At 42.7% G+C, this 18,928-nt stretch overlaps 1 protein-coding gene across 2 annotated transcripts in view; it reads right to left on the bottom strand.

Moving 5' to 3' along the window:
* The window catches only part of IMPG2 (interphotoreceptor matrix proteoglycan 2), a gene marked incomplete at both ends in the record, with an annotated part of 86,214 nt that overhangs the window by 25,334 nt on the left and 41,952 nt on the right, over positions 1-18,928 (bottom strand). For both annotated transcript variants that reach the window (XM_084629426.1, XM_084629427.1), the window contains 5 exons: positions 30-191; positions 3,920-4,011; positions 4,535-4,584; positions 17,416-17,439; positions 17,542-17,573. In XM_084629426.1, the coding sequence (XP_084485552.1) occupies positions 30-191; positions 3,920-4,011; positions 4,535-4,584; positions 17,416-17,439; positions 17,542-17,573 (360 nt within the window). The remainder of the gene's footprint in view (positions 1-29; positions 192-3,919; positions 4,012-4,534; positions 4,585-17,415; positions 17,440-17,541; positions 17,574-18,928) is intronic.

Raw genomic sequence — 18,928 nt, 5'->3', positions numbered from 1 at the left:
TGGGAAAAAGATCAGAGAAGGTAAATTACCTGGGAAATAAATTGTTCTGAGAGTAGCTGATGCTGCATGGTGGATGGGTCACTCAATTCCTCAGTGTATTTCTCTCCCAAAATAAGGATTCTGAACTCAACCATCTGGTCAGGAACAGGTTTCATCAGCTTCCCATCCTCCTTCTTGATCTCATTGTTGATCTAGGACAAAAGAAAACAATGGGATTTAGTGACCTGTATGATTTGCTCTTGGTTATTTTTTATATGAAGCTCAATCCTTGGGCCATTCTACGCTTTGTGGGTTTTATCCATGCAGAGGGCAGGACACACACAAGTTACCTATTTGTTTATGGCGTCATTTTGCGGGCAAGTATCCCCCCTTTTCCCTCAGTGAAATAGGATGGGATTCAGCTTCTGTAACCAAAGGATCTCATGAGATATGCGTGGATATTGGGTGATCTGCAGATACCCAATTGTATCCCATTTGATCTGGAGAGCTGCACTGTAATTTTTGAAGCAACCCTGGTGCCAATGGCTGATGCCTCAGAAGGCTGTGCTGCCAGGGAATTTGCGGGCATTACTGCTGATTCAGGAAGCAAGCAATATCCAATCAAACTTCACCTAAAATATGCAGGGTTAGCAGGGCAGTGTGCCGTGAAGAACAGTTGCTTCTTAGTTCTGCTTCACTGTGACCCTACCTATCAGCCCCAGCCCGCAATTTTTTGTTATTGTAAGGTCAGGCTTCCCACAGGGCCCCAGGGGGAACATGCCACAGAATCAGTCCCTCCTCCCTTCATGTGCCCCAGCCAAGGTCAACTTAGACTGTAAGGCCAGAAGGGACCATCATGATCACCTAGACTGACCTGCCCACTGTAGGCTACAAGACTTCACCCACCCACTCCTGTAACAAACCCCTAACCTCTGGCTCAGTTATTGACGTCCTCAAATCATGGTTTAAGATATCAAGTTACAGAGAATGCACAGGTTATTCTAATTTAAACCTGCAAGTGACCCATGTCCCAGGCTGCAGAAGATGAAACTCCCCTCTCACCCCCCAGGGTCTTTGCCAATTTGACTCAGGGAAAATTCCTTACCAGCCCCAAATATGGGGATCAGTTAGACCTGGGCATGTGGGCAAGACCCAGCCAGCCAGACACCTGGGAAAGAATTCTCTATAGTAACTCAGAGCCCTCCCCAGCAGGTGTCCCATTACCAGCCATTGGGGATCTTTGCTGCTAGCAGTCGCAGATCAGTGACATACCATTGTAGGCAGTCTCATCATACCATCCCCTCCATAAGCTTATTAAGCTCAGTCTTGAATCCAGTTAGGTTTTTTGCCCCTAGTGCTCCCCTTGAAAGGCTGTTCCAGAACTTCACTCCTCAGATAGTTAGAAACCTTCCTCTAATTTCAAGCCTAAACTTGCTGATGACCAGTTGCTATCCATTTGTTCTTGTGTCCACGTTGGTGCTTAACTTAAATAACTCCTCTCCCTCCCTGGTAGTTATCCCTCTGATGTATTTATAGAGAGCAGGCATATCTCCCCTCAGCCTTCATTTGGTTAGGCTAAACCAGTCAAGCTCTTTGAGTCTCCTCTCCTACAGAAGGTTTTCCATTCCTCTGATCATCCTCATAGCCCTTCTCTGCACCTGTTACAGCTTCAATTCATCCTTCTTACTCCCAGGAGAACAGAACTGCACCCAGATGAGGTCTCACCAATGTCGTGAATAATGGTACTAACACTTCCCTGTCTCTACTGGAAATACCTTGCCTGATGCATTCTAAGATTGCATTAGCCTGCTGTGGCTCCCCTCTGCTGACGGAAACAGAATGGAGAATATTGCCCTATACTAAGTGTTAATGATGGGGGGGCGGAAACCAGTTGATTTGGAGGCATTTTTGTTTTTTATTTACAAACCTCTAGGATTACTTTTTTTACGTTTGTATAACTTGAAGATCTTTTTCCTTTTATTTAAATTAATTTTTCCCGCAAGGCAGATTAAAATAATAAAAAAAAACAAAATAAAAGAGAGAGATTTTGTTTAAACTAAAGAGCAGCCTTTGCTGTATCTGACATGAGGGACGGAAACCTTCCCCGTCACACCTCCTTCTCCAAAAGATTCACTGCCATCAGCAAGTGCCTTCTATACTGTTTAGAGCTTGTAATGATTTTTAAATGTAATTCTCTCCCTCCAAACCCCATTCACAGGCTGCTGATGGTTAAAGGAAAAAAAAAAAAAAAGAGAGATCTTGTAAACTGTCTTGGGGCTTGTGGTTCCTTAGTGCTCTACAGTGTCCTCCCCCCGTCTCAATTTTGCAGATATCAGTGTTTACACCTTTAGGAGAGGATTTCCATTCCCCTGAGGCTCAGAGTTCTGAAGTCTGATCTTGGACTTCTCCTGGTAAGAAGGGTTCGTGTGTCACTGGGTAACCATCAGTGGTCAGGCTCATTGGTAATAAACCTAAAACTAGCTGGCATCCGACGGCAAATTTACATGTAGTGGACAGCTATTACTACCTGATTGTTTGTGTTTCTGTGTGGTGTGAACCGCTGGCCAGTCACCCAAAAATAAAGGTAAAGGCAGCGTGTAAATATATAAGATGAGAAATGCTGGCTTTTGTTCTTGTAATTTACAATACAGTTTGGGTGCACTGAGTAGTGTTACTTTATAAAAAGAGAAAGCACTGTAGCAGCAGTAATCTAATTTTACATTGCCCTCTGAATTACTGAGTAGTCCCCATCTCTGCTCAGCTACACTTCTAACACAATCCATGCAATTCTTTTATAAAAAGAACAATGGTGTAGGTGGGACCAAACCAGAGGCACTGTCAGTCAGTGATTTAGAACCAGAGCCATGATAAACTCAGGAACCACGTTACAAGGGGTCACGTAAACTTCATATTCAGTGTTTGTTCTTGGTAGTTCAGAGAGTTTCATATTCGAACAGACCTGAAAACTCCAAGAGAAGCTATAGAGTTTGGCTTGGTTTGGATCACAATCATGCTAAACTACTGAGCTTTGCATGATTTTAGCCCAGTACCATAAATTAGCCCAGTTTCAGGAACCTTTCAGTTAATCTAATGAGAGTTTGAAGCTTATAACAAAACCCAAAACAGGCAATTTCACCTCACAGATTTGCACAATTTTCTTCTCTAGTCATGCAAGCCAACAATTTCAGAAGTAGGTGCCTAAAGTTTGGCCCTAATCCATTTTTAGGCACCTAATTAACCAGTGGTCTGTTTTCCAGAAGATCTGAGGCAACCACAGCTCCCAATGACTTCATTGGGAGTTGTAGGTGTTCAGCATCTCTGAAAGCCAGTTCACTTTTACATTGGGTGCTTAAAAAGGAATTTGGGTATCTAACTTTAGGTATTCAAGTTTGGAGAGTTTTGCCTTAGATAGATACCAAGGTGACGGATGCTTATAAATACTACCATCTCAGTGAAATCCTTCTATTAGATAGGATTTTCAAAAGTACCAGAATGACTCTGGAGCACAAGTCACGTTGTCTTCCAATAGGAATTGTGCTCCTAAGTCACACAGGTACTTTTGAAAACCTCACCCAGTGTCCAGTCCTGCAGTACTAGCAAAACATACATTGACTTCTGGGTGGAGTCCATGTTTAGCAATGTGTGGAAGCTTCACTATGAACCCTGTGTGACTGGGAGAATCTCTTTCTGCAGTGAACTAACTTTACGTAATTCATCCCATTGGTTCAGACATTACCTCATCAAGGCATTGCTTTATCAAGTCTCGCCAGTAAATTTCTTAAATCCTGCCGACCCTCAGTAATTACTATCTTTTGTTTGAAACTATTAGAAATCCTGTGGCAGGATCAGAAAAAAGAGGTGAAAGAGAGACAAGCTGGATTAAGAAGCAATGCAAACCCAAGTAATAGCAGTTACGAAGGGCAAATGAAGAACTACTTACGCTAGCATCTGAATCTTCATTCTTGTTGAAGGTATAATCTGATGGACTCTCAATGGAGACCTCATGAGGGTGTGGGACATTGGCAGCTGCATCTGAGAACGAGAAGAAACTTTTTAAAAAAAATATAATACAAAACACCTGTGCACACTTCCTGCTAGACAGTTCAACACACTAAAATATGTTTGCAATTATTCCTGCTCCCACCATCCTGAGAAGAACAAAGCAGATGAATCATTTGATAGGGTATAGAAAAAAATAAATCAAAGATATTATTCAGGACTACACAAAAATCTGATCTGCCTAACAAGGATGTGATACTTTTGAAAGTGTAAAATCACAGATATTAAAAAGCATCCCAAGCCAATTTTAAAATTAGGATCTTTCAAGGTGCATGCAATTGCACGTTAGGCATTGACAGCATCATTATTTGTATTACAGTAGCATCTACAGGACCCTATCAGGATCAGCAGTGACCTCAAGGTTAAAGGATCCATGTCTAATTACCAATCCCAAGCCATCAAGCTCCCCAAGGTGAATGTTGCAATACATTTAAAACATCAGTTTATACAAGCACCTAGATGGATAGAGATAAATATAAGCAGATGAGAACAAGACCTCTTAATGTGGTAGCATCAGCAGCTGGAGAAGGTGTTGGAATTCCAGAGCTGAAAAACAAAAACAGAAACTGGAATAAAAATATGAAATTAAGGGTAAGAATGTGAGAGGGTTTTTTTTTTAAAAATCTAGTTAAGGTTCTATCACCCAGTTTTACCTGAGTATCTATTACCAAATCAAAAGGCACATTTTCAGAATAAATTCTCCAAACATTACTTTGCTGACAACCTCATAAAAAGCAGATTTTACATTTTAACGATCAGCAGCAATTTGGTAATGAGTCACTTGCATCTGCACAACAGTTATCACACATTTTAGAAAGCTTAGCAACACAAAGCTTGCTTTATATTATGGGCCAGTCCTCCTTGCCTTACTCAGTCTCCTTGGGTATGTTTACTCAGCTGGGAGGGGTGAGTCCCAGCACTCCAGCTAGCATGCTGAAGACAGCAGTGAAAATATTGTGGCATAGGTGGTAGCTTAGACTAGCCACCCAAACTGGGGGTCAGGAAGGCTTGGAATTAGGCAGCTAGTCTGAGCTGCCACCCACATGGCTATTTTTAACGTGCTAGCTCAAGCAGAGCTAGTTCAAGTCTGTCTACCTGCACTGGGAATCACACCTCCCAACTGCACTGCAGATGTACCCATTGACTTTAACGCTGAATTTAGCCAGAGATGAGTGAATAAATATATCAGAAATCAAATTCTGGCCTCAGTTGCACCCGCGCAACCTCACTACAGTCAGTTTTGGTTGCAGGAGTCAAACTGTGCTCATACAGTGATGATGTTGAGTTGCAGCCTCAGCAATGACCAGAATACAACTGTTCTAACTTTCAAAAGAGCAGAACACCCAAAGTTTCCATTGATTTGAAATGGAGCTATGGGTCCTTAGGAGTCCTGAAAATCAAGTCTTATGTTATTCAGACTTTGAACCTGATCCTGCAAGATGCAAAGTGCCTCCGGAGAGAAGCTAAATTCCCTTACTTCCAACTGACCTGATTTACAAAATTAATTGCATCTAGCCTTTTAATGTCTTTGCAGGAGAAACAAATGAGAACAGCACACAGAGACAACGTGAAGACACCAGCGACAGCCTGTGAGGATCTGCAGATTTAAAAAAATGCCTCTCACAAGGAAGCTAACATAGTGAGACTCGGGAAAAGGTGTCAGTCTTCTCTTTTCTACCACAGCTGAGGAAATAAATAGATAATTGAAATAACATTGCACGTTTACTGTATGTTGAGTGCTGTAAAGTACAAAAATGAAGATGTAATCCATGCCCACAGATCTTAAAATCTAAGGTCTCAGCTTGCAAGGTGAAGAATGCACCATAGATGTCAGGGGGATTTGAGGGTACTCAAAAATTTTCTGGTATAGACGTTAGAGCCCAAAGAGAGGCCAAAACCCAAGAGGTGCTGAGCACTAGCCACTCCCACTAAAGTCAATGGGAACAAGTACAAGTACAAGGCACTCAGCACCTCTCCAGTTTTGCTCCATTTCATACATCCGTTCTACCTAAGACTGGCAAAAGAGCAAACTTTAGGTAATCCATTGCAGTAAGGGACCTGGGAGGGGCGGGGGGGGATGAGGGTTTGGTTTATTTAATGAACAGATAACTTATACAAATCAGCCAAAAACAAAGCAATTCTGAGGGAAAGACCATTTAAAACACACTGAAGTTTATAACAAAGATCAGAACTGGATTAAAGTCATGGAACGAAAAGGAAGTTGCTCATACGTCTTCCATCCCAGTGGTTTGCGGTCAAAATTATGTAAAATTCAGCAGCTTCAGCTGAGTTTCATATTCAAATTACTAGGGGGGTTCAAACCCAAAACTTTGGCCAAACATGAAAAACAAAACCACCCCAAACAAAATGAGATGAAAATTTCTCAATGTGAAAGGGAACCAGCAAGTTTTGCTTGGCTCTGGTTGTAAGCCTGAGCGATTTTGGGTCCAACCCTGCAAGCTGCTGAATCTGTACTGAAACTAATGAGAGTTTAGGGTATGCTTAGCATCTCACAGGACCAGCCCCTTAGTGAATACGACAATACTTGATTTGCAGGAAGGTACTTTTTTGGATAAATTCAGCAAATCTTTAAGATTGGGCTTTAAGCTCTGAAGAGACCTAATTCAGTGATCAGTTTAGGAAAATGAGTGTTTATTGGATTGAAATATTTCTTTCAATTGAAGGGAAAAATCTTATTTCATCGGTTGTAATATCTCTACCATAAAATGAACATTGCAGCAGGAAGAGTTCATCCTGATATGCTTCTAAGACATAAGATGGTACCAGAGACATTTTTTCTTTATTGTCTTGCTGTTTACAATTTTCAATCAAGAAAATTCCCTTCAACAAGAACATGCTAAAGTTCAAAATTGTGAATTTTAATGCATTTTAATGTTTATTTTGAGAACATCCTTTTTCCCCCCCATATTGCTTTTAATCCCAAAGATTCTATGACTTACTTGGGGCTTTATCCTGCAGTCTTTACTCCAAAATTCCCCCTGAAGTTAGTGGGTGTTTTTCCCAAATAAAACAAAAAATTGGACCTTAGATCACCCCTCAAAGAATGGCAGAACTCTACACTAAGTCATTATTCCATATAGGCCCTTATTCAGCAAGGTTCTTAAGAACATGAGTAGTCCCAGTGAAGTCATTAAGATTCCTCACATCCTTTAAGTTTATGTTAAATATGTATATTGAAGTATTTTGCTAACTTGAGATCATAATGGACAATTGTAAAACCTGTGGTTTTTCTCTGTGCCAACCCTCTTCATTGTTCATCCATCTTTCAAACATTTGACAAGAAAAACATTGAGTTCCGATAAGGTTTTTTTAAAAATCAGAACTATAATATACTCTCTAAATTTAGGGGAATCAGAACAATAGTGGGGTTCAAGTACTTGAAAAAGAATTGGTCTTCTTTGCAGCAGCCTGCCTGGAACACCATTTCCCATTTGTTCTATTTAATACCATTTCCGTGGCTGGGCCATCTGCTGCCACTGAACTGGGAATCGTCCTGTGACTTTGGAGACAATGCTGAAAATCCTCCTACACACACACACACACAAAATGGAGCCTGACTAAATGCTTCAAATTATGCAGCTATACCCTAAGTTGAACTTTAGCAAGATCAAACATGTCTTTGTTCCAACACCGCTGACCTTTGAGTCCTGAGAAGCCCCTGGGTCCACTCACACTAATAATGGAGGAACTAGAAAGTGAAAAATCCTTGGCTTTCTTCCTTTAATTTTTAATGTGTCTAATCCTTTTCCTGGAGAAGATAACCTTAAAAACATAAAACTGATGTGAACAGGTTGCTAATGTTAAAAAAATACAAGCAGCTGGGCTTCACCTCTGCAGCAGGAGACTGGAATTACCTAAAGATACATGCGCACGCACACAAAAACACACACGCAATGATGTAAAATGAGTATGTTGAGTTTGCTGTTTATCCCAAGGACTTATCTCGCTAAAGCTTCCCAGTATCCTTAGGCCAGCTCTGTACAGTTGTTGTGACAGTGTTAGCCCAGAAAACATTAAGTTTGGGGAGTGGCAAAAGAATGGTTTCTCATGCCTGTTCAGTAACATCCAGGCTGTCTTTGGATGGCACTTCTTAAAAAATCCTGCTTAGAAAAGCAGAAAATATTGATTAAACAAGACTTCAAAATATTTTCGTGAGCAGTAAGCCAATGCGTCTCAGAAAAACCCTCAAAAGTGCAGGTTACAGACATGAGATACAGCTGTTTATATTTGCTTCCAAGTCCTGGTATCTGTCACCTGTTTTCAGCAGCAGGACCATCCCCACTAGCTACAAATATAGTAGACGTTATCACTGAAATGATCATCAATCATATTACAGAAATATTGTGAAATGTTTAAAAGGATCAAATCAATGCACAGCCCAGAGCTGTGGACACCAGCCCACAAAGTGATCTAACAAAGAGATGAAGTTTGTTGAAAGTAGTATAGTCTGGTGATGAGAGCAGTAAGTACAGTGATTTGTGTATCTGTTGATTTTGACTGGTCTTTACAAAAGGAAGAGTTGGACAGATGCCCAGACTAGAGAACATTTCCTGGTAGTGTAGAAGAGGTGTTACTAAAAATACCCTGCCGGTAACACAGGCAATGATTAAAGACCAAATGCTCTTGTTCTTAACGTGGACAACAGTCCAGGTCTACATAATCTATGGATTTTAAAGGACTTCAGGTCAGATAATTTGCAACTTCTTTTTGGTACATTTAGAATCTCAAGAAAATAAGTGGCAAGATTCCTGACATCTGGAAAGATGCACCTTGTTAGCATACCAAAACTATTCAAACAAAGGCTATAAGTGATGATTAGAGCTGAAAGAATAATATATAACGTAAGTTAGTCAACAAAGTTTGCTTCTTTTTCTGTTCATGCAATGTCAATGAACAATTTGTGACTTTCTTAATTGTAATTAATAAATTTGAATCAATTTTGTTTATTTAGTTGCTTCCTATTCTAAATCTGAAGTCAGAGCTATCTTGTTTCCTGATCAAATACTTCCAATCTATTCAGGTTCTGACTCCCAATGACTTCAAAGGGCATTAGATCAAGTCCACAATCAGGTTTCTTTCTAAGGTACCTGTCACTATAGCATCTAAATGTCATATTTCTGATGCAATGTTCACAGAAAGCAAATTTGAAATTAACTTTCCCAAAGTATTGGATGGAATGTGCAAACCAAAAATTCACTTCCCACAAGTGTTCAAGATAGTGAAACTCATACACAAAAATTCATAGAAAGCAAAGACAAAAGATGTACATTTCCCACTGAAGCACAATCATGCCAGCATAGATTTAAAATAATACTCTGCTCATCTATAATGCTTTCCACTCAAGATGCTCTAAGCCAGCAGTTCTCAAACTGTGGGTCAGGATCCCAAAGTGGGTCACCACCCCATTTTAATGGGGTCGCCAGGGCTGGCTTAGACTTGTACTCTTGAGGGCATTCTGCACCCAAAAAAATAAAAATTCTGCTCACAAAATTTTAAAATTCTGAAAATTTTATTTGTCAAATAAATTTGGAGGCTCCAGTATGGCATTGGGGAGCACAGGCCACTGGCTGCACAGAGATGGTAGATCACTGTGCAGCTTTCCCCCAGGACACGGACTCAGCAGTGAGGCTATACCCAATCCTGACACAGCGCAAGGACCAGGCTTGCCCCAGAACACCCCAGGGTCCTGCCCCTCAGTGCCAGGTGCACGAGGTGTGGGCAGGCAGGTTCAGCAAGGCAGGATCCAAGTGCGGAGGACTTAGTGTGGGGGGGATCCAGGTGTGGGTTGAGAGGGTTCTGTGTGGGGCAATCTGGGTGCGAGTGGCTCAGTGGGGGATCTGGATACATAGGGGCTTGTTGTGGGGTTTTGGGTGCAATGGTAATGGGACTCTGCAGGGGAGTCCAGGTGAAGGTGGCTGGGGCTCAGCGGAGGGAGAGGGTCTGTGTGTGTGGGGATAGAACCTGGCAGGGGAGTCTGGGTGTGTGTGTGTGTGTGGAGGGGCTCACTGGGGAGTCCAGATGCTGGGGGAGTGGGGCGTGGATCCAGGTGCAGCTGGTTGGGGCTAGGTGGGGTGGTCCAGGTGCAGGGGAAGTTGAGCTTATCAGGTGGGGTTTCTGAGTACGGGGGAGGGGGTCGAGGCTCAGCAGGAGGGTCTGGGTTTGAGGGAGTCTGGATGCACGGGGGTTGGGCAGATACGGGAGCAGCTCCCTGTAGCTCCCTCCCCCTGCAGCTGAGGAGTGATGGGTGCAGGAAGTGGGTGGGGAACAGAGTTTGCAGAGCTTCCTGCAACTGAGGGAGAAATCTGGGGGTGGGTCTGACCCAGCTCCAAATGCCGTGCAGGGGAAGAGGAAGTCCTGTCCTCCCCAGCCCAGCCAGGACTAGCAGCTGTGCCTAGTGCAGGGTCGGAGCCACCAGCTGGGTCTTCCCCAGTCCCACCCTCTGCTCCACAGGGATTTACCTCTCTGCCAGCTGCCCTGGGCACCCGAAACATACTGCTGGTGAGGGTTGCATGGCTGCTCTTGTGACTTCCCTTTGGTTCCCCATCAGAAAGTCATTTTTCTGCGGGGAAGCAATGAAATCTGTGGGAGACAAACTCTGTGCATGTGCAGTGGCACAGAATTCCCCCAAGAGTAGACTTGCTGGGGCCCGAGGCTGAAGCCCAAGCCCCACTGCCTGGGCTCAGGTTACAGGCCCCCTGCCTGGGGCTGAAGACCTTGGGCTTCAGCTTTGCCACCCCACCCGCGGCAGCGGGGCTCAGGCAGGCTAGGCTTCAGGGCCCCCCTTGTAGGATCATGTAGTAATTTTTGTTGTCAGAAGTGGGTCACAGTGCAATGAAGTTTGAGAAGCCCTGCTCTAAGCCCTTTACGAATTAAGCCTCACATGAACCTCCTTTTACATAAAGGAAACAGGAGCACAAAAAGGAAAAGTGACTTGCATATCGTGACAAGGCAAGTCAGTGGCAGAGCGAGGAAAGAAGACTATTTTATTACTTTAATCCCCCTGATTTACTGGAAGATCATTTTTAGCTAATTTGCTGGAGTTTTTGAAGACTTTTTTCCTCAAGGGAGACCAAAAACACGCAGATAATGCTACAGTATAAACTCTACTTTTATTTTTCCCTGGCCAACATTTCCAAAATTCCAATTGCCTAAAATTAGGCTTCTAAATGCTTACACAGGGACCTCAATAAAAGTGGCCTGTTCTTCCTCTCAGCAGCAGCTTGTTCCAGCTCTTGCTGCCACCTCCTCTCAACTCCAAGGAGTGTGGGGGCAGATGGAGCCAGCTGCTGCTGAGAGAAAAAAGCAGTTGGCAGGGAGTGGAAGAGGGAACGACACGGTCAGAGGGGGAAGTCCCTGGTTTGCAGGCACAGGGAAGCAACCATGAGGGGAGAAAACAGGAAGAATGTTGGAAGCAGCCATGATGATGGCAGGAGATGGGGAGGATGGCCGTAGCTCTCATCTATAAAATGGTCGCTGGCAGAAATTTTCTAATGACATCTAGGTACAGAGCCTGCTATTTTCAACTAGAGAAGTTCCCCCAATTGTAACTCTGACCTTTGTCCCCTTGGTTAGGAATCAGGTTGGTGCAAGCCATGGTTTATAATGGAGCAGCACATCTACACAAGGTGCATGCGCTCAGGCAGCTCCACCAGTGCAGAAAAGGCCTTTCTCTGTTAAAATATAGCCAATTAAATCTCATTAAACACTAACTGAACAACTCTTTCCAAGACTGGACAACTGATAAAATGAGGACCAAACAGCCTCTGTAATGTCAAGAGCAACTTCTACAGCAACAACAACCTAGTTTATGCTAAATTTTTGAATTCAAGTGCCCATGCATGCATCCAGACATGCATATTGACAAGCAGAGAGATTTGATTATTATAATAAGAAATAAATGGTATTGTTACACACACAATTTTCACTCACAACTGGCTGAAAACACAAGTCAGGGTCCAACTATATCTCAGGTTTGACCCTACTGAAATCAATGAAGTAACACTAGGGATAGATTTTGCCCAGTTAACTAAAGTGGTTTTCCACATCAGAGGCCTACAACACTGGTTTTAGGAACAATGTTAACCAACCACATTGCATGTGCAAATCTGTGTTTCCTGATTGATTTGCCAGTACTCAATACTTATTTCTGGACTCCTAGCTTAAAATGTTAATTTAATAAAAATAGGTACTTGAGAAACTCCTGGCTACAGTGGAGATATTTCCAGATGCTTCTGATGAAGACATTCAGAATGTACATAATACATATATTGACTCAATGTTTTAGTGACCATCAAATATATATTGCCCTTCACGGTAAATACAGATGCAAATTCTCCTTTATCCTTTTTCAATCATTGGATCAATACATGTTGAAGTTCACCCAAACATGAAATCACTGGGACAAATTCTACCCTTTGTTATATTCATGCAACCCTGTGACTTCAGTGAGAAGAATTTAGGCATTTGTTGGGCCACTGTGAACTTGAGAAAAGAATACTCGACAAAAATGTAATTTCTCTTGTCCTACCTGCACAAGTGAAGACCTGGACCAGCGTGGCTGAGCATTCAGCAAAATATACAAATATATCATGTATGTTTGCAGAGGCAGGAAGGAGCACACAAAAGAAAGAAGGATGAGCAATGCTGCACTATGGTGCCTTGGCAGAAATAATTGGTTTCAGACCATCTAGTTCTGTTAACTACTTGATCCTAGGCAGCAATAGTAAGGTCCAAAGGCACAGCCCTAGGGGGCACCCACAAGCTGAACTGGGACGAAAGAAAGCCCTTTTAAGCAAGCAGTTCTCATGAAGAGTGTACCCCAAGATAGGCTCTTTATCTTTTCTTTATGATACATCAGTCATGCCACAGATTTTCCCCTGCCTTCTGAGAGGATCTGAAGCGGTCTTCTGTGTATTTATAGGTCCCAAACCAGCAAAGCACTTAAACATGAATAGACCCACTGAAGTCATAAGATGCACATACTTAAGTGCTTTGCTGGATCAAGGCCTCCAGTTAACAGCAAAGCAACACTTTAGATCTATCATATGATGGTGCATCTGTGATACCATTGATGTCTTTTAGGTCATTTTAAAAATAAATTAGTAGTTAAGATTTTTCTCTGGATTTTTTTTGGCTTGTTTAATTTAAGAATAATTATGTGTCCCATGTCCCCAGCTCTCTAATATGAAAGAAAATGATCCCAATAGTAATAGTCTCCACTCAGGGTCTGGTTGGGAAGCGTGGCCTAGCGGGTCACAGCCACAACCCCTGCTCCTCCCAACCAAGCTCTGACCCGGGGCCCTTTTAGCTACCAGTAACCTGGCCACCAAGACCACTTAAGGTTGTCCTCCCTGGGCCTCTTCCTCTCTTCCCCCCCGCAGGGTCACCACAGTCCAAGGCCTTCACCTGATGGGAAAATCCAAATCCCAGGGAAGCAAGAGGGAGTCGCCACTGTCCAGGGCCACAGAATACTTCCCTCTCTGCTTGTCTCTGCAGAAGGTCCCCCCTTTCCTCATCTTCCTTCTCTGTACCTTGGAGTCTTTAAACTGTGATTTGAGGACTTGAGTAACTCAGCCAGAGATTAGGGGTCTATTACAGGAGTGGGTGGGTGAGGTTCTGTGACCTGCTATATGCAGGAGGTCAGACTAGATGATCATGATGGTCCCTTCTGGCCTTAAAGTCTATGAGGCTATGAGATCCTGGAGTAAAATAGAGCCAAGCACGCTGAACTGTTTACTAAAATACAGGATACTTGTTACACCACAGACCTTCAACCTAGACTACCCAGGTTGATAAAGGAAGTGCACAGCCTATTCCTGTACCAAAGATGATGTACATAGGGGGGGACACAGTCATACAGGTTACGGAGGATGTCAGCCTGTCTGCTTCCCTTCTCCCCCCAGCCAAGAACAAAGTCCTGTAAAAAGTCAATAGAGATAATACCACCACTTATTTTTCCCAAAGCTTCACACAAAACGAGGTGCTTCTTATGTCATAATATATACAAGTGTATCTTTGGCAGGAAGCTGCATCCAAAAGTCAGCACAGACTATTTAAATCTGAAATTTCATGGTATTGTTACGGTAAGAGTCCTGACCCAAAAAGGTCCTCTGTATGTGTGGGGTCGGGAGGGGCGGGCGGGGGTTGCAAGTTATTGCAGGGGAGGTTGCGGTGCTGTTACCCTTACCTCTGCCTTGCCGCTGGTGGCGGCACTGCCTTCGGAGCTGGGCAGCTGGAGAGCGGCGGCTGCTGGCCGGGAGCCGAGCGCTGAAGGCAGAGCCACCGCCACCAGCAGCGCAGAAGTAAGGATGGCACGGTATGGTGTGGCCACCCTTACTTCTGCACCGCTGCCTGCAAAGCTGGGCCCTCAGTCAGCAGCCGCCACTCTCTGGCTGCCCAGCTCTGAAGGCAGCAGCACAGAAGTAAGGGCGGCCTGGTATGGTATTGCCACCCTTACTTCTGCGCTGCTGCTGGTGGGGAGCCGCCTTCAGAGCTGGGTGCCTGGCCAAGAGCCACCACTCTCCAGCCACCCAGCTCTGAAGGCAGTGCAGAAGTAAGGGTGGCAACACTGTGACCCCTCCTAAAATAAACTTGTGACATCCCCCCGCAACTCTCTTTTGGCTCAGGACTCCCAATTTGAGAAACGCTGGTCTCCCCTGTGAAATCTGAAAGCAACAAAAGACCAGATTTCACAGTCCATGACACATTTTTCATGGCCGTGAATTTGGTAGGACCCTAGTTATGCACCAAAGTCCTCATGTGCATAAAGGACTTGAGCATAGAACAACAGTTCCCCTCAGCAGGCAAGATTGAGTCTGCCTGCTGACTCCTTCCGAAGGCTGGAGAGGGTTGGGGCATCTGCTCTTCCTAAAGGACCACTCAGGATGCCCAAGATAACCACTTAGCTCCTTATGTGCAAAAGTCAAGAGGAGAGCCAGCCAGCTTGTGCCTTCAGTAGGAGACATCAGTGGAGGCATCCCATTTGTCTCCGCAGTGCGAGGTGATCAGCTCTTCTTGTTAGATGCTTATGGGAGCTGGATACCATGCTATCCTGCCTCTTCATCGGCGTGTCCACATCCAATGTCAGTGAGTGTCCAGGCTAAATCATGGCCCACTTCAGAGGTCAACAGCAAAAGCCATTTTTTGTCTTGTGACCAACTGAAAGCCAACCAACATTGGTTGAAAATATCTACATGATTAATACAATACAATAAAATAAACATATGGAGAAAGTGTGTGTTTGAGATGGGATTGAACCACAAACCCCATTCCTAATTTAGGGGTATTTAGAATTGGTCTTCTGGTTCTGGCCCTTACAAAAGTAAGGCCACATCAAAGTTCTGATCCAAAGTTCAATGAAGGCTTCAGGTGCCACATTCTGGACTTGGTTCTCTAATGCTTAATAAAGACTTTGTGTATTTTGAATATACTGACGTACATGATAGTGAATCTCTTCCTGCTGACACCTGGTCCACAGCAAATCTGTCTAAGACAAATTCCAAATGCAAATTCAAATGTATATGTTCCCCTTTACGTTATCACCTAGTAGTTAGTTGACTTAATTCTTACATCATATTTTTGTTCCGCCAGACTACGTTTCAATACATTGCCTCATCTCCAAATGCAAAGTAAACTATCAATTTGAGGGAGGTGTGGGATGTTATAGAGTTAAAATGTTAAAAAAAAGTTAAATGAAAAAAGCAAAAGTGCAAAAGGAGAACACTCCATTGATTCAATAAGAAACATGAGAAAGCCAACTCTAATTTTCTGCTGTGAACAGCCTCAGAGTAATTTACACTGGGTTGACTACAACATGTTTAGTACACCTACTTTAAATGAGAGACAGTAAATCCATCTGATGCATTCAATTGTATTAGCTAGCCAGCTGGTTATCAGTCTCCTTTACAATGCCTGTGTCAAAGAATACTACTTAAGGCAGCTATTAATGTAAAGTTCACATTAAACAAAACATTATGCACCCCTTTCTGTCCTCAGAAACATGCAGTGTGAGGCAGAAGTCATCACTGTGCATGGATCCATGCATCCCAGTGCAGCATTTAACCCTATTTCATTAGTAAGTTATTTCTAGTCCTGTCACATTTCTCTGCATTTAGTACAGTTTTGTAAAGCAATTATTATGAAGAGATATTTAATTTCTTTTAAATCAAACCTTCCCATGCAGATTTTATTTTTCCCCTAAAACTTCCAACCTTCAAATTGAGACAAATCCCATTACCTGATTCTGAACTCTTTCACCCAAGTGTAAATCAGAAGCAACTCCATTAATGTAAGAGCTACACTGGGATAAAACTGATGTCAGTGAGAGAAGAATCAGGCCCACAAAGTTTAAGATGCGTAGAATGAATTAAATTGGCCAGAATATTTGTTTTACAGAAATGAAATCCTCAATGGCATGGGGGAAGCAGGATGGCAAACAAATTCTGAACAGATTTACAGCTCCTGAAACATCACTGAAGTCAGTCGGCTTTTGTGGGGTGTATGTCATAGCAGCCAAGTGTGGGGCGGGGGATAGGGAGAACTTTTCTTTGAATGTAGAGACTTTTGTTTTTAGTTTAAGTCCTGCCATTTTCTTCACCTCTGTGTTATTACGTTTTTATATGTGATACTGTGGTTATATGCTGTCGTTATGAGAACAATTACCTTTGTTTTTTAAAAAGTCTTTTCAGTGACTCATTTCCCCAGCAGGTGCACTATTTATATTTACCATAAAAATTTCATTAGCATTACACAGAGTTTTAAGTGAGAGATCTCCCTATTAAAATCAACAGGAGCTGTGCAGCTAATTTCCCTGTGATAACATGTTTAGAGTACACCTCTTATGGCATTTTAAACATATATAAAAATATTAACAAACAGAACATTAATGGGTCCAATTTTCAAGGGTGCCCAGAGCCATCTCTAGAGTTTCAAGTCTCCAGGCATGAAGGGCTCACCAAGTACAAACTTGCTGGGTCACAGCCCAGAGTACTCCGCTACAAACACAGGCCACAGTGACATGGCTCTTTCCCCAGTTCAGATCCTGCACTAATCTCTTCACCGCTCCGGTAAAGATTGTGTATTTGCCTGGCTGGACACAACTAAGTACAGTATTGTGCTCAGTGAGGCAAAAATACAGGTGCTTTACTAGGCAGGCTGAGATGCTCTGAACATGCCAACCATGCTGGGACACTCTGCCTGTTGCTTGCACAAGCGATCTCCACACTACTTAAGTCCTGAGTCCTCTGCACCAGGGTGAATTTCATCATTTATCACTTAAGACTAAAAACAAAATCTGCAATGTGTAAACTAAATTAAGCAGGGTCTGGCCACAAGCTTTAAAAAGTAAAAATGACTTACCCACAGGACCAATCACTGCAGGCGCTGGCGAGAAACCAGAACGAGAGAAAGATTTACAAAATGTCACGACTCAGCTTTATAGCTGTTACCTTACAGTATAAAGTATAGGGCAGTGTAAATACTCACCCATCCATTTCTTCTTTCATATAGGAGAGTTTCTGAAAAGATAAGAATATTCCAAGTAAGTTGAGGGGAGAATTAAAATGGAATTTAATTAATATCCAAAATTTTTCTCCCAGAAATATTTTAACATTGATAACATAGGCAGAAAGTAGTATATTTATTATTAAAGCAACTGATGAAAATAAACTGGCCAAAATTTTCGAGAGTGAATAGTGATTTTGGATGCTCAACTTGAATCACCTTGAAGGGCATGGATTTTCAGATAGATGCTCAGCGTTTTCTGAAAATCAGGACCTTTTAAGGGGTCTCAAGGACCCCAAATTACTAGGCACTTTTGACTGGTATCTTTTCAACAATCTTTGAGATTTATTATGTACATACATATACACACACACACACACACAGAGAATACGACAAAAGTGAATCCAAAAAACACACATTAGATTCAATCTCCACTATCCTACAGAGTCCATGCTAGAGATCAGATGCGGGTTCTAATTAACCTTTTCCTTTTCACTCTCACATCTCAGGAAATAAGCGTTAACTCTGCTGAGTTTGTGAATTCAAAAATGCATGTGTCTTTTAAACACAACTAAAGGTTAAATTCACTTGGTACTGATTAGATTGAAATTCTTAGCTGGTTCGTATGAGTGACCGATGGGGCGGGGGGAGGAATCTTCTACTTATATCATATTGGAAGCAAGGGAGTATCTGCACCCCACAAGCAGCTCCCCTGAGTATTCTTCAGATTTTTGAGTGGAAAACAACATGGCATTAGCAACATTCACTTCTATGATATAGTCACAGGAGTCTCCTCGCTCAACTCTGCAGGTTTGTAGAAATGGAGAGCAAACCATGCTGCTAGCATGGAGGGACCCTCACATAGCAGCGTGGTAGGACAAGCTGTCCATGTAGAAGTCCACACAAGCACCACCAGACAGCAGTTTTGGAGCAATGCTGTATCCCAGTGGACCGTCTTGCTATGGTATTTAGCTGGGCAGATAATAATGTAATTATCTACATGAGAGCATCACCTAGAAATGTGGAGATTCCTCTTTCATTATCAGTGTAAATATGAACAATTACACTTTTCAGTTAAAAAACTATGATATTCTTTACTGTGCAGTCTTAGGATAGCATGAAACCTGTCTTAAGCAACCATCCAAGAGACCAACAAAAATAGGTAGCCTAGTACAAGCCGATCTAACTTCAGGTTAAAAAAAAAAAAAAAAAACATACTAGAAACCTTAGGGACTCTAAGATGGTTCCTTAGGAGAAAGGGCTGGCCTAGAGGAGATGGTACTCAGTGCAGGTTACACTGTACAATGTACTAGGATGTGCAAGGGTTTTCTAGTTTGATAATAGGTAGGTTGTGAGTACTTGGAGATTT

The sequence above is a fragment of the Lepidochelys olivacea genome (genome assembly GCF_965140295.1).
Source record: "Lepidochelys olivacea isolate rLepOli2 genome assembly, chromosome: 1".
Classification (NCBI taxonomy): domain Eukaryota; kingdom Metazoa; phylum Chordata; order Testudines; family Cheloniidae; genus Lepidochelys; species Lepidochelys olivacea.
The sequence above is the reverse complement of the archived record's forward strand: the minus strand, read 5'-3'. Positions and strand labels throughout refer to the sequence as shown.